The sequence below is a fragment of the Schistocerca cancellata genome, chromosome 4 (assembly GCF_023864275.1).
Source record: "Schistocerca cancellata isolate TAMUIC-IGC-003103 chromosome 4, iqSchCanc2.1, whole genome shotgun sequence".
Classification (NCBI taxonomy): domain Eukaryota; kingdom Metazoa; phylum Arthropoda; class Insecta; order Orthoptera; family Acrididae; genus Schistocerca; species Schistocerca cancellata.
Window position 1 is genome coordinate 504,358,271 of NC_064629.1, and position 26,137 is coordinate 504,384,407.

At 40.8% G+C, this 26,137-nt stretch overlaps 1 protein-coding gene across 1 annotated transcript in view; it reads right to left on the reverse strand.

The window, feature by feature from the left end:
- LOC126183449 (tolloid-like protein 1) overlaps window positions 1-19,964 on the reverse strand; it is a 604,520-nt gene extending 584,556 nt beyond the window's left edge. Inside the window, exon 1 of the mRNA XM_049925443.1 lies at window positions 19,831-19,964. Coding sequence (XP_049781400.1) covers window positions 19,831-19,945 — 115 coding nt within the window. The 5' untranslated portion in view covers window positions 19,946-19,964. The remainder of the gene's footprint in view (window positions 1-19,830) is intronic.
- Between the last annotated feature and the right edge of the window lie 6,173 nt (window positions 19,965-26,137).

The following is a 26,137-nucleotide window of genomic DNA, read 5'->3' on the forward strand; positions in this document are numbered from 1 at the left end:
CGTTAAAATATATTTTACATTAGATTTCACATTTCGTTTTCTCTAATTATGAACTATCCTTGGCGTGGTGCCGTCTTTGAAAAAAGCACGCCATTACCTTACAGTGCTGACTGACTGTGATCATGCAGCAACGAAGACTGTGTGATGCACTTCTTTAAGTATATTTATTCGCATTGTCATGGTAGCGATGTCGCCATCTTTGTATATATACTTCCATGTGGGAAAATTTCTTGGTGTATGAGTGGTGCTTCAGATTGTGTGCATAAATATACTTAAAAACAGTGCATCATACAGCCTTCGCTGTTGTATGATCACAGGCAGTCAGCACTGTAATGTAATGGCTTGGTTTCTTCAACGACACAACCACCCCAAGGAAGTTTCATCATTTGGGAAAATAAAATGTCAAAGCTAGTGTAAAATGTATCTTTCAGATCGAAACGGGTAACGGCGCAACTTAAATAAATAATTAGCATTGTAAAAAGTGGCTGGTTGTTGTTGTTTTCTCTGTAAGAGTCAACCTATATTTTGTACACAGCCACGGGTTCAGAATGTCAGTTTTCGATAAAACAGGATCCCTAAAACGATTTTCCATATTTGAAGCACTGAAGGGAGGCAGATACGTAGCGGAGGAGGATGTGACATCAGCGATTTGAGAGTTAAGACGAGACGTCAAGCCCTAATTTTAGAGTTAAAGAATGGCTACATTCCAGGTTAAGACAGAATAAACAATTTCGTGGATATTCAAGAGAAGAGATCAAGACTTCAGAGGTAAGAGAAAATGTCTGCCGTTCTGGCTTAGACGCCCAATCGGGATCGACTGACCGCCTTGTCATCGTCAGCCAATAGCTTCATTTGAATGCAGCACGAAGGGGTGTGGGATCAGCACACCGCACTCTCAGCTGTTGTCGGCTTTGTGTGGACTCCCTTCTTCTCATTCAAGTAGCTCCTAATTTGACATCAAGAAACTGAGTGGTCTCCGTTCCAGTTCCCCCATTAAGAAAAAAAAACCTTGCAGTACCAGGAATTGAACCCGATTTCTCCACATGGCAGTCAGCCACGTTGACTACATTTTTTTTTCCTTTTTCTTCCTTTTTATCTGTTTCTTCGTCGTTTTTCTTCAGCATTTCTGTGCGGATGTCTCATAAGATCTCTCAAATTCCGTCAATGAAAACTTACTTTTTCGCGGAAAGTGGACTGTCCCTTAACCAAACACGTTAAGCTACCGTACCGGCTGTCACTCGGGTACGAAGGCGGACCACGGCTGCAGAGAGAACTATATAAATTCTGAATTGGGGGAATGAAAATCGTGTACAATCATCCCAATGAATAAGAATAACAGCAAAAGGCTTCATGATAAATTTAGGGAATTTCACTGGTGAATATGCCTTATAAAGACATTAGTCGCTTATTTAAGAAACTGAGATTATCAGACATGATTTCGGGTAGGGAGATAAACCATGGATCAGATGTTTAGTATGAGGTAAGTATAAACCCATTTTGGCAGTCTTCATTTATTTATCTAAGACGTGCGGCAATGTCCACGGGCTGATCCTGTACAACTTTCTGAGGGGACTTGGGATACGAAGAAAGTTAATGGGCATCGTGAAAGCATGTTCCTAAGGGATAACGCAAAGACGTAAAAGACCAAGGAGGGACATCCTGAGATATTGACATCAACACAGTTTTGTGATAAAGTTATTTTATTTTGGAGATATTGCTCAACCAAGTGCTCCTAGTGTTTTATATAGCCACCCGGGAAATAAATTATATGAGAAAGATACATACCTGTCCGCAGCTCGTGGTCGTGCGGTAGCGTTCTCGCTAACCCGGGTTCCCGGGTTCGATTCCCGGCGGGGTCAGGGATTTTCCCTGCCTCGTGATAACTGGATGTTGTGTGATGTCCTTAGGTTAGTTAGGTTTAAGTAGTTCTAAGTTCTAGGGGACTGATGACCCATAGTGCTCAAAGCCATTTGAACCATTTGCCAAAGATGCATACCTTAATGGAAGAACTCATATATTAGTATTTTAAGATATCATAGCAGCCCTGGCAGCGTCGGAAGCTGATATCACGTAGACACTGCGCGTCCTACCACAGAAGGGAAAAGAGGTCGTCCTGAAAAGCAATGCTGAAAATATCAAGTGTTATGAAGCTTTCCGTATGATTTTCTCCAAATGTAAGGACATCTGGGCAGCTTGTTTAGCAACGCCAACAACTTAGCAACGGACTGTGAATTCACCCAGAAATAATTTCAGTATGAGACACACTACGACGTCACATACTGTCATCAGCACAGTCGAGATAAAGGTGTATAATCCGACGACAGTTATGTTCTGTAATATTGATCTGAGACATTGACTAATAAAAAAGAGGACGACGAAAACTTACAATTTTTGAGCGAAAAGTCTCAAGAAATATCTTTCGTCCAGTGCGAGATACAGGTGGATGGAGAAAATTGAGGACTAAGAACTCTCTGCAGTGACTCGAAAACCGAACATTTTTCATAAAATAAAAGCGAACCAATTTGAATGGGCAGAGCATGCACCAAGCGTGCCCGGACATATGGGATCCAAACTTCTGATGGTAGGAAAGCTCAAGGGAACACGTTCGCTTTGTGGACACCGATGGCGATTATAGGCCTAATTAAAGACGTGGATTCGCTAGATAACTGAATAGAAGGAGCTCACGAACGTAGTTACTAAGGGCCGATCACGAGATCGTAAATTTATCTGCAAGATCCAAAAACGCCGCAAAGTAAATAAATATGTTTTTTAACGGGTGCAGGTATTTTGAAAGTAGATATTTGCTGTCTTAATTCTTGCTAAACTCTTATAATCGAAACAGTTGTTCTTCGCTGAAACCCAGTAATGAAACTTTTTACGGTTAAAATAGTCAGTAGGATCGGGATTCGAACACAGATCCTTGCCTATCGCGAGTAGGAGAGATACTGGCATCAGGTTTGGTCGGGTCGCGAGGTGCATTTGCTTGCAACCGTTTAAAGAGCATTGTCTGCAAAGTTATAAAGCTCTAGGACCTAGGCAGCGTCAGGTACAGCTCTCAGTCTAAAATAAAGTTTCAAAAAGTCCAATGAGAATAAGTATGGAAATATTCATAGCATTTCAACCCCGTTACGGAAACCACTTTTCTAATGGCGACGTGTTTCCTGTTAGCGTTTGGTCCTCTCTAAGTCTCCATATTATTTCAACGAAACGCCCCTTTAGAAAAGTTTTGCTGTATCGTAAACAATCGAGGAACAAAGCGTCATCTCAAATTGCAAGTTCTTCTCCCTAAGGAAAAATGCAATCTACATTACATTTTATATCTCACAACTTCATTTAATAAGACGAAGCCTTCCTCGGGGCTTACTTTTGAGCCACTGTAATAACAGGAAATAGAAAAGGGACCGGTTTTGTATGTGCAGATCAGTCATTTTTGTCCTCACTATAAAAAATTTGACTAATGGGAAGCCGTACAGTAATATATATTTTGTGAGAAATATGTTGCGTACAGCGTCGGTTGTTTTGATATATTTGTCTAAGTCAGATACAAAAAACTGGTTATTGCATGAATACTATTTGAACAGAACGGGCGAATGATACCATAACTTCACGATGGTTCTCGTGGTCTCATTATTGGCTATGTCACCCGAAATAGAGACGATGTTAATTGACAAAACACCACACTGGTACAGTGACAAAGGTGACCCGAGTTGGTGAAAAGTCGAATGTAATTTCCGAATCGGTCGTTGTAATTCGGTTTCGGTTTCTTCTTTTACCTGCTACACGACTTTGTCACTTGCAGATCATCGGACGAAAATATTTATTCTGTGACCGACAGGAAGTGAACAACCAGTAAGATTGTGAGTTCACCGTTGTAAATTATTCCTCTTCGAAAGGTGAACACTTGCCGCAAGATGAAAAGTAAAACTCTTTCTAAGTGGAATCTGACATTGAAGTCAGACGTAATGTCGACGTAATGACTTTCTTCAGTTGCATCACAATTTCGGATTAGTGCTCTATTGCCGTTTCACACACATTGTTGCCCACTAAAAATGAAACACTAGAAAGGATACCAAATAACGAAAGCTGCTTATTCAGCGTAGAAGGGAGAGTACACTACGGTGATCTCCTAACATCGTGTCGGACCTCCTCTTGCACGGCGTAGTGCAGTAACTCGACGTGACGCGGACTCAATCAATCATTCGAAGCACCCACCAGAAATACTGAGCCATGATGCCTCTACAGACGTCCATAATTGCGAAAGTATTTTGTGCACGAACCGACCTCTCAATTACATCCCATAAATGTCTGATGGGATTCATGTCGGGCGATCTGAGTGACCAAATCATTCGCTCGAACTACCCAGAATGTTCTTCAAATCATTCGCGAACAATTGTGACCCCTTTGACATGGTGCGTTATCATCCATAAAAATTCAATCGTTGCTTAGGAACAAGAAGCCCACGAATGGCTGAAAATGGTCTCCAAGCAGCCAGTGATCGGTTCAGTTAAATCAGAGGACCTATCGTTGTTTGGGAACCTAAAGACCATGAACGGCTGCAAATGGTCTCCAAGTAGCCGAACATAACTATTTCTAGTGAATGATCGGTTCATTTTGACCAGACGACCGAGTCCGTTCCACGTAAACACGGCCCGCACCATTACGGAGCCACCACCAGCTTACAATGTGCCTTGTTGACAACCTGGGCCCATGGCTTCGTGGGGTCTGTGCCACACTCGAACACTACCATCAGCTCCTGCCAAGTGAAATCGGGACTCATTTGACCAGGTCACGGTTTTACCGTCATTTAGGGTCCAACAGATATGGTCACGAACACAGGAGGGGCGCTGCAGGTGATTTCGTGCTATTAGCAAAGGCACACGTGTGGGTCGTCTGCTGCCATGATCCATTAACGCCACACTCCACCGCAGTGTCCTAAAGGATACGTTCGTCGTACATCCCACATTAATTTCCGCGGTTATTTCACGCAGTGTTGCTTGTCTGCTAGCACTGAGATCTACACAAACGCCGCTGCTCTCGGTCGTAAAGCGAACGCCATCGGTCACTGCGTTATCTGTGGTGAGAGGCAATGCCTTAAATTTGGTACTCTCGGCACACTCTTGACACTGTGTATCTCTGAATATTGAATTCTCTAACGATTTCCGAAATGGAATGTCCCATACATCTTTCGCCAACTACCACTCCTCATTCAGAGTCTGTTAATTCCCGTCGTGCGTCGACAATCACGTCGGAAACCTTTTGACATGAATCACTTGAGTAGAAATGACAGCTCCGCCAATGCATTGCCCTTTTATACCTTGCATACGTAGTAATGCCGCCATCTGTCTATGTGCGTATCGCTATCCCATGTACCTGCCGCCATCTGTATACGTATGTTGAAATGTCCCCTTAGAAAAATTTATGAATTACTGTGCTGGAATTACGTATGGTCTAACACAAAATTTAGTATGCTCACGAACACGAAATTGGTATTGAAATCCCTTGATTGTTCCTGTTTTGTGAGTAAAAACTGTGGAATGTGATTGCAAAATCTCAAAAAGGTCTTGCCTATCACTATCATTACAATTCTCAATTGTTTGAATTTTATTCTGAATTAACTCATTAGTATCAAATGCGCCGTCGATATCATCCCTGTCAGTACTTGCAGAGTGATTGTTAGCGTCAAGTTCCGTCGAAAATTCCGAACTGTTGTCTAACAGGAGGTAAAGCCGATTAATTTCTTCGTCATGGTTTGAGAGCCAATCTTCAAATTTCAAAGCCATTGATCTACCTTCTTTCTCTAAACTTATTTCAGCATTGTGAAAGTTTAAGATTACTTTGTATTCATTCAAAAGTCTACTCCCAATATAATTTCCGTCGTCAATAATGGAACAATAAGAAAGTTCATAGAGAAGCTGTGGCTTTGACAAAAGAATTCAAAGTTGGTTTGTTGGCGTACATCTACACTTTTTCCAAAGATTGCACCTTGTAATTTAATCTTACGTAACGGAAGTGTGGGACAATCGTTCGATTTGTTGCATTTGCTAAAGGCTGTTTCACTAATTACTGAAATGGGACTGCCAGAGTCAAGTACTGCCGTAAATTTTACGTCATTTACTGTAATGTGAATCACAGGATATGCAATGTTGTTATGTTTTACGTCGTGCTCCTGGAGTAAGATGTCCCTAATGTCTTCCATTTTTACGTAATTGCTAGCTACGGCAGCTGCATCAGTTTCATAAGTACGTTTTGTGGCTGCCAGCGGTATGAGTCATTGCCTATTGTGTCTTTGTTGGCGCGCGTCGTTATTGGGATTTGGAGACCTAACTTCTACAAATTCACCTTGTCGAGAGGGCCCTGCTCTGTTTGAATCCCGCCAGTTCTGATGCAATTCAACGCTGTCGTTACGATCATATCGTCTGTCGTCATGTCTGTAGATTCCATAGTTTCTTTCTTGTCGGTCACGTGGTGGAGAATTTCTCCCTGAATCGTAACTCTGCGCTGGACCATTGCGTCTAAAGTTATTCTGTCTCCCTTGATAATAATTATTTTGGTTCCCATAATGTCTGTTTCTGTGATTGTCTCTGTGATAGTCACTACCGCGGAGAGGTGATCTTTCCCTGAAATTATTACTACTCTGCCAACGGTTGTCATACGGGTGGTGTCTGTTTTGGTCACGATTTGTGTTGTGAGACTAGCCTTGTCGTGTCCAGTTATTATTTCTTTCATCGAGGAATTGCGACAGATGTGACCTGTAATTGTTGTGTTCCTGTTTTCGCGTTCCGCGATTGTCAGTGTCAATTTCTAATTCTTGTAAGAGTCCCTGAAAAGCTTCAATGTCGTCTTTGCAACGTCCAGCCAAAATAATATGTCGTAAATGTTCAGGTAATTTGATTAAGCAAATGCGGATGAGTTCTGAGGGGCTGTATGGGTTTGACAGGTACTGATTCTTGTGCAACATGTCTTCAAAATATTTCACAAGACTGGAAAATTCAGATTGTTCGAAATGTTTCATCATTATGATGCTATGTTTTACTCGGTCTTGTGTAGCTTTAGACCAATATGCTGAGAGGAAGGCATGATAAAATTCTCCTTCACTGTGGCAATCGTGAATGACCGATCGCATTCTTACAGCTGGTTCATTCTCTAAGTAGCCACACATAAATTCTATGAAAAATTTTATCAAATCTGTATTGGCCACTGCCCAAAACAATTTGTAAAATTTTTTGTGGGGAGCATGGGAGCTATGTAAGTAGGCTATTTATGTTTTCTTTATGTAAGTAGGCTGTTTATGTTTTCTTATTGGCAACGTTACGTAGCGCTCTATATGAAAATCACTGGCTGTGCTGTGTGCAGTCTGTGGCTAGTTTGCATTGTTGTCTGCCATTGTAGTGTTGGGCAGCGGCAGCTGGATGTGAACAGCACGTAGTGTTGCGCAGTTGGAGGTGAGCCGCCAGCAGTGGTGGATGTGGGGAGAGAGATGGCGGAGTTTTGAAATTTGTTATACTGGATATTATGAACTGCTATGTATATTATGGTTTTTCAACACTATTAAGGTAAATACATTGTTTGTTCTCTATTAAAATCTTTCATTTGCTAACTATGCCTATCAGTAGTTAGTGCCTTCAGTAGTTTGAATCTTTTATTTAGCTGGCAGTAGTGGCGCTCGCTGTATTGCAGTAGTTCGAGTAACGAAGATTTTTGTGAGGTAAGTGATTTGTGAAAGGTATAGGTTAATGTTAGTCAGGGCCATTCTTTGTAGCGATTACTGAAAGTCAGATTGCGTTACGCTAAAAGTATTGTATGTCACTTTAGTGAATGTTTGAGTACGTTCAGTTTTGCTCAGCTGTTTGAAAAGCAAATAATGTAAGAGGTTTATCAGCACAGTAATTCATAAATTTTTCTAAGGGAACGTTTCAATGTATCGCTATCCCATGTACCTGTCGATTTCCCGTTGGGTCGCGACCATCAAGAGCAGCAATGATTCCAGGACGTTATTATTTGTTCAAAAAATAGATCAAATGGCTCTGAGCACTATGGGACTTAACTTCTGAGGTCATCAGTCTCCTAGAACTTAGAACTACTTAAACCTAACTAACCTAAGGACATCACACACATCCATGCCCTAGGCAGGATTCGAACCTGCGACCGTAGCGGTCGCGCGGCTCCAAACTGCAGCGCCTAGAACCGCTCGGCCACCATGGCCGGCTATTATTTGTTATTTATTTGCTACTTTTAAAGTATTTTCTAGATACAAGAAAAGATCCAATGTTGCACATGAATTGGCGTGAATATAGAACACAATATTTGAACATAATTTCACATGTGTTAGTATAATAAGCATTATGGTGTTTACGATGGAAAAAAATCTACGTAAAATATATAAACAATAAGAAAAAAGTCAAGAAAGAAAAAAAAACTGCATACTCCATTTGGTAATTTGACGCGGTGATATATATTCATCTGGAATCCAGAAGGTACATGCTACTTGTCTGCTTTACTCTGGTGCATTGCGGGATCAGAAATTGTATTTGTAATTCTCAACTGCCAACGGCCTTGCCGCAGTGATAACACCAGTTCCCGTCAGATCACGGATGTTAAGCGCTGTCAGGCTGGGCTAGCACTTTGATGGGTGACCATCAGGTCTGCAGAGCGCTGTTGGCAAGCGCGGTGCACTCAGATCTTGTGAGGCAAACTGAGGAGCTACTTGATTGCGAAGTAGCGGTTCCGGTTCCGTAAGCTGACATACAGCCGGGAGAGCGCTGTGCTGGCCACATGCCCCTCCATATCCGCAGAAAGGGATGATTGTGGGGTGAGGATGACACGGCGGCCGGTCGGTACCGTTGGGACTTTATGGCCTGTTCGGGCGAAGTTTAGTTTAGTTAATAATTCTCAACTACACTACTATACAACACTACACTGCACTTCATTACATTGCACTACAGTGTACTACGCAACCGTGCTTGTAATTAGAACCAAGCAAGATTTCTCATTGTCTAGATAGTTAACCCCCGGCACGCTGAGATACAATTCAAGGTTCACAGGGGCTGTGCTGCTGTGCCACCCAAGCTATGGAGATTGGAAGATGGCTGTTATGGTCTCAGGAAAAGTTTCCTGGTCCTCCACGAGGCTCATCTCCTCGCTGCTTCCGGAAGAACTCGGGAACGTGTTGGTAAACGTTTCTTCTCACACGACGTATGACACTAACTTCTCACTAACAACCATCATTCGAATTTGATTTTTGAATGAGAAACCTGCGGCACAATCTCTTCTTGTACACAGAATGTAGATTCTGTAACTCCGACCCAGTTTCTGCGATTACACTGACAAGTTTATAATTTGCATACCCAATCATGTAATATATGTCAAGCCAGTTTGACGTCTGTAGCAGTTGTCTTCATGTTGTTGCAATTTTAATAACCAGCAGTGTATTTGAAGCACGAATAGTAAACTGAAAAAGACACACAGTCAGAACCGTGAGAATTTCATAACGGAGGCACGTATCGAGGGTAAATAATGCAGAGAGTGAACAAGGTATGAATACAGTAGCATGTTCAAACAGACATGATGATATGAAAAAACTTACACAAGACAGACTAGCATGGAGTGCTGCATCAAACCAGTTTTGGTCTGACGACTACATCAACGTGGATGACACACATTGCTTTCGGTGCTAGTAGATGTGAAAAACTGAAGTCTCATAGAGATTGTATGACCCGAAGATTTTGGAAAATGAAAGCTTGAGTGCTAAAATCATTGAAAGTGATGAATGTGACAACCAGTACCAAAAAACAGCAAATACGGTATCACTACTTCCAGTACACATATGAAATTTTATCTCCGTTATTCTCTTGAACAAATGGTGTGTTTCCAAACAGCGTGTATAGCATACAGATTTGGAACCGAAAATATAATTTACGGAGAAAGGACAGATGAAAGTTTAGAATCCATCAGTCCATTATCGTATATGTTATTGTAGACTGAGGATTAGTTCGGGTGGGGGAGCATAGGTAAGGAAAGCTGCTGTCGCCTCGTAGCAACATCCACCAGCACATTCGTGTGGAATTACGAGGGTGTGCTGGAAAGTAATTTCTCCGAATTTTCAATGTGAAAATTCTTAAGGCTTTTTAAATAAAAGAAACGTCATTCACATTCTACATCTTTATTCTTTATGTGTATATATTTATTTCTTAACATAGTCAACCTGGAGATGAACAAATTTCTCCCAACAATATACCCTTTTTTGATACCGTCACTGTAGAAAGTTTGACTACGTTGACGGAGCCACAACATCACCTCTGCTTGCACCGCTTCATAACTATCAAAGTGAAGTCCTCCAAGATGTTCTTTAAATCGTGGAAATAGATAAAAATCGGATGGGACCAAGTCGGGACCGTAAAGTGAAACCAAGGCGTCAGATGGTTGCAAATGTCGCAACGCTCGTGTGCGGTCTGGCATTGTTATGCTGGAGGAGAGTGTGCTCCATGTCTGGACGAACTTTTCGAATTCGAAACCCGGTTACAGTACGCTGTTTCTCACACACCGACGTAGTTTCGTTATCCACCGCCATCTTACACGGTACATTTAGGAGCACCCTAGTGGCAAAGGGTTGCAAATACGTAAACTTGAAGAATAAAGATGTATGATCTTAATAACATTTGTTTTATTTAAAAGGCTTTGAGAGTTATCAAATAAAAATTTCAGTGGTTAGCCTCATCACCTGCTCGATCAATCTGCTTATTATGTAGTCATGAGACTGCGAAAACCAAGTGATAAGGATATGTTCACTGGTTCAAGTGATTCTTCAGTGCATGTACAGTATGATCTTCGACGTATTGTTTACTTGTCCTCACATATACGGAAGCTAACTTTCTGTAGATACAGTCAAATATTGCATCTGGGAAAACACCTGCCAACGGCAAAAATTTAGACTTTCATTGCAGGGTGGAATACCGATGTGTTAACGTGCAAAACATATTGTAAAATAACAGTTTGAATATTCCTGTCTCAAAGGAAAGTAAGTAATTTAGATTTCTCAATCAGTTACCCTTTTTAAAACACTCTCTCCGTAGTTTAGTGGCTTACATGCGTTTGGCAGCGTCGTCAATGTCAATTAACGCTCTGAAGTGAATGAGAATACCTGAAAACATAATTACTACAATTTATTCTTAGTCTAGTACTCTGGTTTTATTAGTTGGTAGGGCTTCTGTTCCATGTCTTCAGTCACTATTTTCTCGCCGGCCGGTGTGGCCGTGCGGTTCTAAGCGCTTCAGTTTGGAACCGCATGACCGCTACGGTCGCAGGTTCGAATCCTGCCTCGGGCATGGATGTGTGTGATTGCCTTAGGTTAGTTAGGTTTAAGTAGTTCTAAGTTCTAGGGGACTGATGACCTCAGTAGTTAAGTCCCATAGTGCTCAGAGCCATTTGAACCATTTTGAACTATTTTCTCGTAGAAAATGCGTGATCACCGTAGAATATTTCTTCTTATTTTGCATTTGATGTAACAGTCTGGTAGCGTCCATTAACTCCTACCAGTGCCTCAGATTTTGTCTTCACGAAAGTTTTTTGTGTTCAGTTCATTCCTTATCTTACATTTTTTCTACAGTTAGCTACGTAAGGTATTACTCTTAATTCCAGAAATAGTGCCTAAAGTACGATTATTTCTCTCGTTTCATTGATCAGATTGGTTTTCGTTTTAATCAATATTTATAAAGGCTTCTTGATTATCAGCGTGTTCCATCCGTGAGGTCTTAAACATTATATGACACAAGAATACTTTAAGTTCAAGTAAAATTTTCTGGAGGTTTTAAGACGCATGAAGTTTCTCTTCTACTTCTGTAAATATAAAATTTCGACCACTCTGCTGATAGGGTCTTCTTCAGGAGCCTCCTGAAGTTCGTGGAAGACGTAAAACAGGAAAGTGAAGTGATCTAATCAGTTGCACACCTGACAACTTCTGTAGAAAATCGAAGCAGAGGAATAGAAAAGTGTAGTTTATGAAAGAAGTAGAAGAAAAGAATGACGCTGCCCATGGCCCAGAATATTTTACTGTCGTTGACAGCGCTCACGTAGCCAGCAGACCCATTTCAGATGCTTTGGAATCATACGGCGTGATAGTTTTACATCTTTCTCCTCTTACCCAGCCCCTCAGGTAATTGCTCTGTGACACTACTCTACTTTGCTTTGTAAGATAATACCATAGTTCATTCGTCACTTGCTAACTAACAGGATGTTTTATTTTCAGTATTTATTTTCAGCTAAAATGTGATGTCTATGAAAGCCTATTTGTAACTACTACTGTGTGATGGCCAAAGAGGATAAGGGATCAATAATCACGAGTCTTAGCCTTCCTGCTTCTGTAAGTTCAAACTATTTCTGTACACAGCATACCAGAAAATAGCCATTTCTGCACTCGAAACGTTATATTACTGGAAACGGTATCGCTTCATTGTCTTCTCAGTAACTTATGTGGTGCTGGTGCAGCTTTAGAAAAACCTTAAACAAATTGGACACCTTTTTAATGACAATGAACCTGATGAATACGAACCGAGAGAATGAACTATTATCTACTACGCCACTAGCTAGCCACTGAAGCAGGTAGCCTCTACAAAGACTGTTCACGCAGATCAGCGCATAGCTGTCATGTTTAGATCTTATAGCTGATTTCTAGTACTATGGTGAGGAATCACACGATGCTGTTAGCGTATTATTGATATGGTTTTGTCTCCTGTAAAAATTATAACATTAATGACCTCCTCATATTGGGTAACGCGCAGGTGAAAACTTGCGAGAGCGAAGGAGAGAAAGAGAGAGAGAGAGAGAGGTGAACCAGCTCCAGATCGAATCCGTGCAGCGTCTCGTACACCACCCAGCCTGAGCGGGATTTTTACACGGTTTCTCCCGTTCGTTTAGGCGAATGCTGGACTGGTGCCAAAATTTCGCTTCAGAAAATGCAATACACAAACACTTAACACAGTAACACGAAGAACATAGTTTAACTCGATTCACAGACAGAACACGAGCTCCATCCCATAAGTTACCTTGACGACTGTTATAATGACGTACCAGTAAATTTTCTTTTCTTTCTGTTTAAGTAAAATAACTTTTTTTCGTAAGAGCAGTTATAATAATCTGGCTATGAAGAGTATTATTTGTAATGAAGAAAAGACTCTTGCATGCAAAACATGAAATCATAATGTTCGAAGTCTATACGAATAGGTTCAGTGACAAAGACATCTTTGTAAATCAATATCCGTCTTTTGTCTGATATAATTCTATTGTGTCTTCCCTTTTCTACCATTCCCACTCCAAGCCACGATCTGTTAAGACGCATATACTAACGTAAGTTTCTTCAAGTGGGAATAATCATACATTTATGTTGAAACACTGTATCATATTCTTTTATTTCGTACCGCTAATACCCTTGGTATATTATCGACAGATTCTTTAGTAAAAGTGTGGATGAGTTTTATTGTATGAACAGCAATAAGTGGCTTGAGCGATATCTGCTTAGCCACGATTACGGCCATCTCATTGAGATAATTACGAATTGTAGTAGTTACTTAGAACTTGCTTGTCATTTAATTCACGAAACCCGATTACCCTGTGCGAATAAAACTGGCGCACTTGAGGTACTCAAATCTCTCAGGGTCGCGAAAATAAGAAGTCAAGACAGATATTCCTAATGAGTCAAATTTTGTGTCTCATAAGAATACAGTCCGTAGACTTTTCATCAGCTCAACTAGTCCTCTGCGGAGAGTTAAGCTTCGGTGTCAGGAAGGGCATCCAGGCACGCAGTTAAACAATAAAAATAAAATTTGCCAAACCCTGAAAAAGCGGACCCTGTACTATTGGTGATAAACGCTAGGGAAAAGAAAGGAGAAAAATTATAACATTACTAGGGAACCTCAAGTATTATGTTACGAATGGTGGTTATCTTCTAACTAGTCGAATAAGAATAATAAGAAACTAGAAATTTTCTTCAAATGACAGCGCCATAGGCAAAAATTAATTTCAGAGTGGCTAATACAAAAACAAGGAACCTCACGAAGCTCTACAGTTGACTTACTGCTCTTTCTAATTTACACAACAATCGTTTTTCAACTGTCAACGTCCATAAGGCATGTGTTTGTTTCACTGGTAATACTTCATTTTAAATTACACAAGAACTATTTCACGAAATTACAGAAAAATTAATAGTCTTGTTTGCTTTCATGATCGCCTATGCTCTGTAGCTTTCTACTAATGCTGTTATAAATGAGGAAGAGAAAGGGGCTGTGACGCTGCCTACTTTTCTCAAATAGCACTAAGGAGTGTTCGGACTTATAGTACCCATCAGATAGTTGGATCGTCTTCGACATTTTCAGACAACCTCGCGCCAAACGACACAGCGTTGCTTTGGGATTAACCCAGGCGGTTAGCGTACTGTATTCTTCCTACAAAGCAAATGGTAATCATAATTTGTTCTTCCAGCAGGATTCGAGGCGAATATTGCCAGATTGAGTACCAAAAACAGTTGCACATTTTTTCAATGGTACAAATTTGGATAGCTAAGCATAGCATTTAATAAGCATTTTGCTTCTGTAAATTTAGAAGTGCAACATCATTCACTTGTAGTAAAAGTTGGTATTCACCTACTTATGGTCCACTGGGGTTTTTGGCTGTAGGTGCAATGCGACACAGATATTTATCGTCGATTAGGAGACAGATAGAATTTTCTTCTGCTCTGCATGCGTTTAATGTTTAGCCAACGGGTAGTAAATGTTAACAATGTGTTAACAAGAAGCCACCTACTTACTTTTGCTGGTGAAATTTGACTATCGTTTTTCCGGTAGCATAGGAGTGAAAGGATTGATGCCCTTCCAGATTATCTGACGCATGTATATTAGTTTTCTGCACGGATACAGGATTAATCCTTGCAACATATCGTCAGTTGGCTTATAAAGACGTTTCAGAGGCCTGGATTGAGTATTTTTATTACCGTAGCAAATTTTGTATGTTGACTGACAATCATATAATTATGAAATTATCTGGAATTATCTGGGCGCTATATTATTCTCAATTATTCGTTCTCTTGAATAATTTCTATGCACCAAACAAGCTGGGCTATGCAAAAATATGATCGTTAGCCCTCATTAATGGTGGGTAGTTCAGTTCCCGAAGCGGTCTGAAAATGATCACAAAAAGGTCGCGAGCTGTCAACGAACTGCTATCTTCTACATGATATTTTCTACAAAATCTTTAATTTATTACCCGAGAAAATTTGGTTTTTTTGTTTTTTTCCTAAAGAGCGGCGGCTGTTTAATGTTCTTATGCAACAACGACAAGAATCAGGTGGCATGACCGTTGATGAGGTTATCGCTAAGCCTTCAGCTGGGAAGACTGTGCGGAAAGCAAAGGTTGTGTTTATGGCATAATGCCTGAAAAACTGCACTCAGAAATAAAACGAAACGGCCAAATAGGCTTAGGGAGAAGAAAGTTTGGATGAACTGTTGTAGATTTTATTTGAATTAGCATCTTTTATATAAGTATTGCTTCATGCCGTATTTTGATGTCCTCCGTGGAAAAAAATACGAATGCGATTCAAATATGGTCCTAACTTCATCTTATATTCTATTAAATTAGGTCGCTTCACCACCTTTTATCGAAAAACGCTTGCACCTTTCCTTGTTATTACTATTTGGTACATTTATCTTCCCAGTAAAAGGACAAAATAGTGCAGGTTAGTAAAACGCCATTTTTTTACAGACTTCTGCTAGCGTGTAGCATCCGTGCAGAATATGAGTGTTCAATCCAGAAATTTATTTTAGGTATAAGCGTGTCTAAAGTGCGTATATCTTTACTCTGGTAACTAACTTTAATAACTTATGATGAGTGAATCAGCTATACGAATTCACCTGAGCGAGTCTACTTCGTACGTATTGTTCGTATTGAACATCTAAAGAACATAACGAACACTGATGTTTTCATTGAATCCTCAAGTGAGGAAACAGACATAAGGTCTTACAGTTAGAATGTGTGCAATTTTTTCTTATTCTTCTTGATAAAATAAAATTCCTTTGACAACTAGCATATGCTCTAGTTTTCCAATTAGATTTCGGGATGCGTTAGTCCCACTCATTTTAAGCGTTAAAAATGATAGTAATTACGTTTGATCATATAAAAAACAGCACTTTTCAATTATTTTACGAAAACGCGAAGTCAATTTGTATTGCGGATGCATTTCAGTCTACATGGGCGTAATAATTAAAACTGTCGTGAATTTTCGCGTGAGTTAAAAATTATAGTTCTTGTTACAGCACACATTACTCCTACGTCAAGCATATCGCAACAACAATCGTCTCGATACGTCAGGCTAGGCAATTATTTATCTGACACGCGAGACGTCTTCAGATATGTAGGTTTATAGTCACACAGAAGTTAGGGCAGTAAGTGTGAGGAAAATTAAACAGAAGCTAAAGTTTTATAAAACCTGAAAAGTGTACATTTCAAGTATCACAGAAGGATGACTAAATTTGCGAATATAGTACAGTTTATGCACCTTCAGTACCTTCTGAAAAGGCTGCAGTGTGTTTGCAGATATCTGAATGACGTTGGATATCTTCCGTGATAACCCATACCTCATAAGGCAATTCTCGACACAATAGACCAATTTCAACTCTGTGCTTACTGCTATCTTTCATTTCTCCCATCTTGTAGAACCATCTTAGAGAAAAGTATGCGAGTTGTATTAAGTATCTTCTCACGGTGAAGAGGAAGAAAAATACAACAATTTCTAGAAAATCAGCAAAAACAGCGAGTTCTGAAATTCCAGAAATATATTTTCGTGAAATCAAACTTCAGTAATCACCTGGATGGCTACTAACATTTTAGATAAGATGATATTTAACGAAAAAAGTTCAATTTCTACTCAAAATGCGGAAACTAGCGGTCCGATTGTCAGCGGACGCGTTGTCATGTGGCGGTAAGCCAGCGTGCGGTCACTAGCTCGTGCTTGCCAAACGCGGAGTATCGCCACCATTCATGGAACATGGTTTTCAAGCTTAAAAACTCAGTTGCTTCCCACACCACCTACATAGAAAAAAATGTCAGTGTTGTGAGAAAGAAACGCAGTTACGCCAAAGTTTCCACAAAGTATTGTCCGCACCAAAGCCAGTGGAAGAGCTGAACTTCCGAGACACACATTGCGTCGTTTTGTCACGCGTTACTTGCAAAAGACTAATATCCAGGTGTACAGCCGGGTTAGCAGTCTCCTCTTCTGTACAATATTTCGGCGTAGTCTCTGGTCTTCTTCTGATTCTGCTGCTGCGAGAGATATCCTGAAATACGCCTCGCGTTTAGACTCCAGTCTGATTGTGAGATGTAGTCTTTAGTTAATAACAAATAAGACGGAAATCTGGACCTCTTCACGTCCATGTGTTCCAGTACAAAAAATGTGTGACAGCAATCTCTGGGAAGAAAATTCTACAACGATTGGTATTGGGAAAACGACTGTTGGCCGGCTGTTGTGAACTGTTGTCAATCACGCGTCACTATTTCTAACAGAATTCCTAAAATGTGCATAGTCAGTACTTAGATGATCTTACATACGATGTCTGTGCAAAACTTGCCATTACCAGCAGATACTCCATGACATTGTAGAGAATATATACTACCTGATTTGCGCCGGAAAAATCTCTAGGTGACATCCAGTAATGTCCACTGCTGCCCTTTTGTGTAAAGTCTGACTGGATACAAAGCAGTAGTTCGTACTTTGTCGGGTAGCATATTAACTGTTAGTCTCCCAGTATCAAATAAACAAAGTAGCCAAGACACAGAAATTAACGACATTCCATCCACACACTTATAACGTAATATCGCTGGCAATGTCCACTAGCTTTATCTACGCAGGTTCTGTATTGTTGTACTATCCTAACTCCTGAAACGTTAATAAGCTACAGCTTCTTAGAACAATTAGTCAAGCATTTTATTTGGAGAGATTGAAGAAAGCCGTTAAGATTATACATTAGAGTACGAAACTTATTCTTGATAACTAGGCACAGATTTAACTTTGATTCACTTGCACTTAAAAAGTATATTATACACGCATAGAATCTGAACAGCAAAATATGGTATTGTTATTTAGCAATTAAGAACTGGACAGTCATTTCTTAGTGTTTTGTTGAAAATGGGTGGTGCTCCAGGTAATATGCTAGTATAATGTTGAGACGAATCACATCCTTTAACTGAAAATACCCATTTTAATGGACTCCAATCTCTGTATTAAGCGTATCATAGCACGATAAATGGAAACTACATTCCCTGTATCGGTCATGGCTGTGTTAGCCCTGAAGCAGACACTTAATTTTCAAGCAACGCCATTTATAGGCCTCTTCGCAGATGAAACTATGGTTTCCTGAAAGACGTCCACTCAAAATCTCTCAATATTTGCGTCCACACTTAAGTACGCTGGTGATCCAGAGAAGGGAATGCTTCTCGGTTCACATGAGGCCTATCTACTCTAAAGCTGATTGTGATAGGTCCCTTACGCATCTTAAAGCAGTCATCAGTTACAAAGAATGAAGCTACGCTTGCTTTCGTTTATAGCTAGGCGTAATACATATTCGCAACCCATTTTTTTCATATTTCAAAGTCTGACGGACGCAAGTATCGTAAGGTAACACATTATCGCATCAGAACAGTGTTTAGGATCGCCAACTTGTATTCGTAAGATATGCCGCGCAAATTTTCATACTGCAATCAAGATTCCGTGGTTTTCTAAAACCACCGCGGCAGTTGCTTCGAAGAGATGCGCTCGGTTTCCATGCCCAGCATTGCCCATTGCCCAACTTGATAGTGTAATGTCATCGACAAAACGTTGGAATCCATATTTTTTGACAGTTGAAGATGGGCTTGAGCCCGAAATCGGCCATAGCAACATAACTCGCTCTTCGCTCTACTCATGAAGTTTGACTTGTTTCTGTAATTTTCTCGACATTTTATTGTTAAAATGGTGCATGGAGGAAATGATGCAATTGTCTTTCTGATTTCACCTTCAACCATGAGCATGTTCTTTCCATGATTCAAACAGATTTGGATCTGATGCGCTACCGCAATGTTCCGTGTTTGGGACGCACTACTGGATAATAGAGAGTTTTACGTTACTATGCTGCACTCAGTCTGCGAATCTCTCTCCTCGACATTTTTTGTCACAGTCATGCAGTCACAGCGGAAAATGATATATGTCACTGTTCTACTTCATATTTTCAGTTCTGTTAGCATGTAAGCGTATCCTGTATGTGTGTGGCTGATCATTTGGTCTTCCTCAAACACTTTGGTGCTCCCTTAGTTCACTTCAGGGTACGCCAGAACCAATTTTAAATAATTTCGCGGACCATTACCTGTCACCACACATGAAATTTTTTTTATTTACTTGCCTACAACCTTTATTCCTAATTTAAATCACCAATGAAGACTTCTACTCGAAAAAAACCTATTCCACCAAGTAAATTTTGTGTTTAAATGAATTTCTGACATCGTTTTTGTGATTATTTGCATTGCGCACACGATGCACTACTTATAGAAGGTGTATCAAAAAGCGATGGCAGTTAATCTTGAAAGCAGAAACGCCGAAAGCAGAAGTCATAGAAAGGCGTCAAAAGTATTAATGATACAGTGAGTATTTCCAAACATGGGTAGCTTTTCTGAGAAAGACCTTTTATAACAGAGTGAGAGGTACCTGCTTGTCTCTTCACTCTCGGACAGTAGCAAATTGTTGATGGAAAGAATATTTTGGAAGCGGCCCGCTGGGTAGAATATCAAATAATTAAATAGACGTGGTGCGCAGCTACTCACCGCCTTTACACGGGTCCATGTCGAAGTCATTGGAGACGCGGTGCGGCAGCCCGGCGCTGGTGGTGGCGCCAGTGCACGCCGGCAGCGCCGCGAGGACGAGGAGCAGCAGAGGCATGGTGGGCGTCCAGCGACGCGGCTGCAGACGCACTGGCCCTCCGGCTCTGTGCGGCGCGCCACCCGCTCGTCTGGCGCTCCGCGCATGCGCGCAGCCTGCCACCACCTGTTGCGCGCCCCGCGCACTTGCGCCTCCCCAAAACGCGTCCCCTCGCGCCGCGCCGGAAGGGATGGGAAGCTATCGTGTAAAAAGTTCTCATTTCTTCGACGACACTTCCACATAAAAAAGCACCCCGTAAGCTAAACCACGTGTTTGTCTCGGGTGCGGGAAGGACACGGCCCGACTCAGTTGAAAACCACGGCGTGGAAAAGGTCTCAAACCATTCTACATATTCAGGGCGGTCATAATTAAACTTTTGCTACGTGAGCCAGTGTAGACAGAAAACTATTTACTGTATGGGTACCCAACTTTATGGGAATACTGTTTACACTGTGTGCTGCAGGATTTGCGTGTTAGTAGTGTTACTAAAAAAATATCCAGATTCAATCTCAAGATCGCTTCCCTGTACTTCAATATGACCAGTTTCGGGCCAGCTGCCCATCTTCAGATCTATTTCAAAAATTATTTTGTAATCACAACTAGTTCAAAATACTAATGATTTAGAATTTATGTTTGAAAAGGTTCAGTATTCTAAAGAAATTAGTTATGATACAAATTTGTGCCAATACTTTTGGTTACAGTTACAGAGTAACCTGTCGGATATGGAACTGAAAGTTCACTGTCATAACTAGCTATACATCAGCTTGCTGCGGCTTTATAACTAAATTTTTAAAACACCTGATTAGTGCAACACCTAAAGCACTGAAAAGCACCCTGTATTTTTATGGATTGGACTCATGTAATTCATAAGAAACGCTCCTCAGTATACCATGAAACAATGATGTGAAACTTAATAACACTAAAATCTTTTAAAAGGCGTTTACGAAACAATTATCTAATTTTTTAAAAAATATTTTGAATAAATATCCTAACTGGTGCAAAGTTTTTAGCGCTCGAAAATGCCCTCTGTCGAATGATGTAATACATAAGATGTTTCTAAATATAACAAATGAAACATGGTATTTGACGCAAATTTGGGGAATTTCTTAAGAATCTTGAAGCTTTACAAACTTAAACTGTATACCATTTGTATTTTGAACCAATTTCAATTATTTTATAATTTTTGTAACAGATGTGAAAATGGAAAGTTGGCCCGAAACCGGACATATCGAAATAAAAGAAAGCGATCGAGAGACTGAATTGGAACACTTTTTGTAAGTAACGATCGCGGTAATTCCACGAACACGAATGTGATAAAGCGGTGTTGGTGTCAAGACCTGTCGTTGGGCGCCGGTTTTGGTACGGCGACATAGGTTTGAAGCACAAGCATCAGTTGCTGACAGTCAATATGGGCCTGGACAAAGTGAACAGGGCTTTACTTGTAAAGCTCTTTTTTTTACCACAACGGCAATAGTGCCGTTATTCTTAGCTAGCATCGACGCATTACAGGAATATTCAGCTTTACATTTTCGTTTTTTAACGATTTCCATTACATTACGTGTTCGGTCTGAGACACAGACCCGTCAGTCTAGCAGTAAAAGAGTGCAACTAATATTCAAAGATTCAGCTTATTAAAATCGTGGAAGTGTTATTTTTTTAGTTTAACAGAAGCTTCCTTTGATTCCAACACCCCCTAAATCACATCAACAGCTTTTGTCGACAGGAGCGGAAAAGACTTTCTTGCAGATGACAGCGTTTCGTTTTCTACACTTCAGAAGGACGAATTCAGTCAGGAGAAAATGGTGTTTGTTACAAGGGAAAGGCGGAGTTAAAAGGGTGAAGGGAGAGACTTACAAAAAAATGGTTCAAATGGCTCTGAGCACTATGGAACTTAACAGCTGAGGTCATCAGTCCCCTAGAACTTAGAACTACTTAAACCTAACTCACCTAAAGACATCACACACATCCACGCCCGAGGCAGGATTCGAACCTGCGACTGTAGCGGCCGCGCGGTTCCAGACTGAAGAGCCTAGAGCCGCTCGGCCACACTGGCCGGCGGGGAAACTTACAACATAGTAGCCAAGATCGATAACGAACATCAGTGCTCTGGCGCTCGGCTTGGAGGTATGCAGTTCTAATCTAGTAGGCTGGAGACGTTTTCACGCCCAGTATTTGACGTCAAGGCGAGGAGAGGCAGCAGCGTAGGGTTCCAGATGTCTACACTTTGCGCCAATCTTCTGTATTAGATTCCACACCTCTCCGCAATGTTTAATGGAATGAGGAAAAAATGAAGATAAGGCTAGAGTTTAACGTCCCGTCGACGACGAAGTCAACAGAGACGGAACACAAGCTCAGGTTGGGATAGAAGTACAAGGAAACCTTTCGTGTTCTTTTCAAAGGAATCCTCCCGACATCTACATAAAGCGATTTAGGAAAATCACGGAAAACCTAACTCCAGGGTTTGAACCGCCGTTCCCCCGAATGCGAGTCCGGTACCTTACCACTGCACCATCTCAATCGGCAATGGAGTGAGGGAATGTGGGTACTTTTGATAGTGATCCGTCTGGTGTCTAATGGAACGTTGAGCTCATTGGTCCCCCGATGCTATTCGAGAGCAGTAGGACACACCGTCCGTCCAAATAAGTTCCGAGACTGATTTCATTCCGGGTGTATGAGCGACTTCAGCGCAGTAGCTACAGTGGCCGTTTGAACTACCAGCTGTCAACAACAGATGTACATCCTCCAGTCAGTTTTGAACAGGCAGTGTCAAAAAGTGTAGGTGCGGCTGTTGTGTGTAAACGTTGTAGTGCCACAAATCGCAGTGCAGCAGCTTCTCTAAACCGATTGTTCAAGGAATTCCCCAGAATGTTTTGGAAAAGGAAAAAGTGTGTGCAAAGTTTGTACCACACACCTTGACCCTCGGATAAAAACGACAACTCTCGGATGTATGGCGTAAGTTGATTCAAAAGCAAAACGTGGACAATTATTTAACAAAAAAAAAAGAAAGGGTCGCGTGATACATGGCTTGATGCTGTCAAAACGAATCTACTACAAAATGAGAAATTGCAGAAATTCACTTGAAGAGTCAACTGTTTAACGACAGTTAACGGTTCAAGCCAACGTGACGAGCACGTTGATCACCATTCCAAAGTAGGACTTGACTGACAGTTTCAAGTGTTTGTTTGAACATTATGTACGTTGTACTCAGGTGGGAGCTGGATAAGGTAGCTCGAATCGGCTTAGGAGATCAATCGGGTCAATTTCGCAAATTTCCTCGTGTTTGCCACATACAAAGTGCTATAGGAGATGCTGCCACTTAGCGGTTACTGTTGGAACTCGATTTGTAAGCTGGAAAGTTGTAAATATTTACAGATGTGTTCGTTGTTGTGTTAAAGTTTATGGAAGATTGTGCTGTTTGTGCCAACACCAGAAAATATTCCAGTTTTAAAACAGTTTTGGATTCAAATTGATGTATTTCTGATAATTGTTAAGTATTCGTTTCACAATAAGTTTCCATACTGGAGATAAGGTTATGGTGTAAATGTGCTTGCGCAGGACTGCCAATGTTTGGAAAAATATTCTGTACTTCCAGCAAATTGGATCAGTACAGTGCGGGTGAAAAGAGTCCAATTTATTTCAGTTTGTTGCAGTTATTATACTGTTTTCGTTTTGTATTATCTTGTTTCCGTTTTGTATTTCAGAACGGGAAATATAAAAGAAAAACTGTTTCTTTGTGGACCGAGGATGACAAACAAAATACAATTACGGCTTACAGCGAGGATAGAAGTCAGGGCCACACCAGCGGAATTGTTTGGCGAGCCGCTTTCCTATGTACAAAGACAATTGCAAAGTGGAACAGATTCCCCCACAAATGTAAAGAGTGTGTGTTGTGTATTGAACCGGGGACCTAGAAACGACGGAGAGGCTTCGCTTCGCCCTATCCTTCTTCAGTGGTTCACAACCCCCACCTACCTCACCGCCGCTCCACACCGAACCCAGTGCTATTGTGCGGTTCTGCTCCCTGTGGAAACCCCGCCCTCCCCTCCCCAAACCGGGAACGTCTCATACCAGACGAATGTACCCCCAATGTTTGCGTAATTACGGTGTACGCGTACATGGAGACAGGAAGCAGCCTGCATTCGCCGAGGCCGATGGAAAACAGCCTTAAAAACCATCCACAGGCTGGCCGGCACACCGGACCTAGACACTAGTCCGCCGGGCGGATTCGTGCCGGGGACCGGCACGCCTTATCGCTCGCAAATCAGCGCGTTAGACCGTGCGACTAGCCGGGCGGGCACAATCTAATAATAGGTGGTCAAACAATATTTAGTAAGGGGCAAAAAAAATTTGTTTCGAGAATCCTGAAGTTATGTGCAGACGAAAGAAGAGAGCTTGTCATTATCTTAGCTTATTCCACATAAAACTTCATTCCCTATGGCCATATTTAAAAGTAAATATCTTACCTGAGTTTCATGACCCTTTTCCTAATGGGTCCCTAATAACTATGACAGATTCTGGATTGATTGATGAAGAAACATTCCTCAAGTGGCTAAAACATTTTTTATCTTACCGGGTTCCTGGGCACTGCATCTTACTTGCGAATGGTCATGCGTCTCACGAAACTTTACAAGTGCCCAGTTTTGCGAAGAAAATAACATAAGCATAATATCCCTACCAAGTCACATAATTCACCGCCTGTAGCCATTAGGCAGGTCATTTTTAAGCCACTAAAATCATATTACGACAATTTATGTATTAGCTTCATTTGTAACACAAGAGGATGCAGTGGCTGAACATGAATTCTTGCCGACTGGTACATCGAAAGGAAACACAACTTCTGCCTATGTCTCCTCCCGTTAGTTCACTTCATGATAGACCTAACAGTGACAAGCCGAAATCTTCTGCTTCATTCCATGACTTGTTGCCTACAGCCGGAAAACAGAAAGTGCAACTTCTTACATCCCCAGAAAATATAAATGCAATAACTAAAAAAAGGAAAACAAAAGAAAAAAGTATTTTCAGCGCAACATTTTGAAGAAACATCAGGTTAAGAACAGACAACACCTGCAGTATGACTCATCAGAGTCAGATTCATCAGAATCCTCCGAATAAACAGGTGAAAATAATAACACATTCTGAGAACTCCGCAATCCAACGTCGGTGAAACTTGGTGACTGAATTCAGTGTCAAGGCAACTGCAGAGAATGGTACCATGAGAATTGTGTTTATGCAGTGGGAAGAAGAGGTATATTTGTAGAGAATGTATTGCTATTTTAACGTGATGTTACATTCCTGTATTGATCCTGTTCGGCAGACTTACTACCTGTTTCACCTTACTTGAAGATGAAAAGGGTCATGCAGCTCATTTTTCAGACTGATTTTGTGAAACAAGGTGGAATTTTCCACTTCGGATGTAGTAATTTTATTTGCTTATGGCTAGTTACAGCCTTTAGACATTCTCAAATGATTTTGTGGTTAAATTCATTGCTGCGGTACCTGTTAAGAAGAAAATGAAATTCTGTGGATATATGAAAAACATTTATGTAGTGTTACAAATTGGAATTTGTATGAGAAAGGACATAGCTTTTATGTATTTAAAATTAAAATCTGTTAATTTGAAAATATGTATTTTATGTAGACTTTAACAAAATTTGACCCTATTCAGCCGACCTTACCCTTACCTATGTAGGACACCTGAAGCATTAAAACAAATACCTTAAGTTTCCTCTATTTTTTATTAATCCTGCCTCCAAATTTTTTGACTGACGGGGTATGCACCCACACTGCGTTTTCCTTCTCTCATCATCATTCACATCATGTGTCACCACAAGTCTAAATAGTCTGCTACACTCATCAGACAGACTCAAGACCCTAATCTCATACACCGACACGAAAGGTGCCATTGTGCTCACAGGAAAACAACCCTTGCCTATTAGGCGACTAAACCTACCACTCTGGGTTTCCCAGTCAACACTGCCACACGACTCTTTCTTTTTTGATACGAGTTTCTTTACACGTGAGACTACATGAAATTCAGAAGTTACAGCATTTGGTGAATAGAAGTGATATTCCAGCAAGTCTTAGGTATTAGACAAAATATTTAGGGTAATATGTACTATAATCTTTCTTTTAATATGCCTGTAGCATTAAATATTTCCTACACTTGTAAACGCCTGCCGTCCGATACAGTTAGGCACTTTCTTGGTGTTTTAA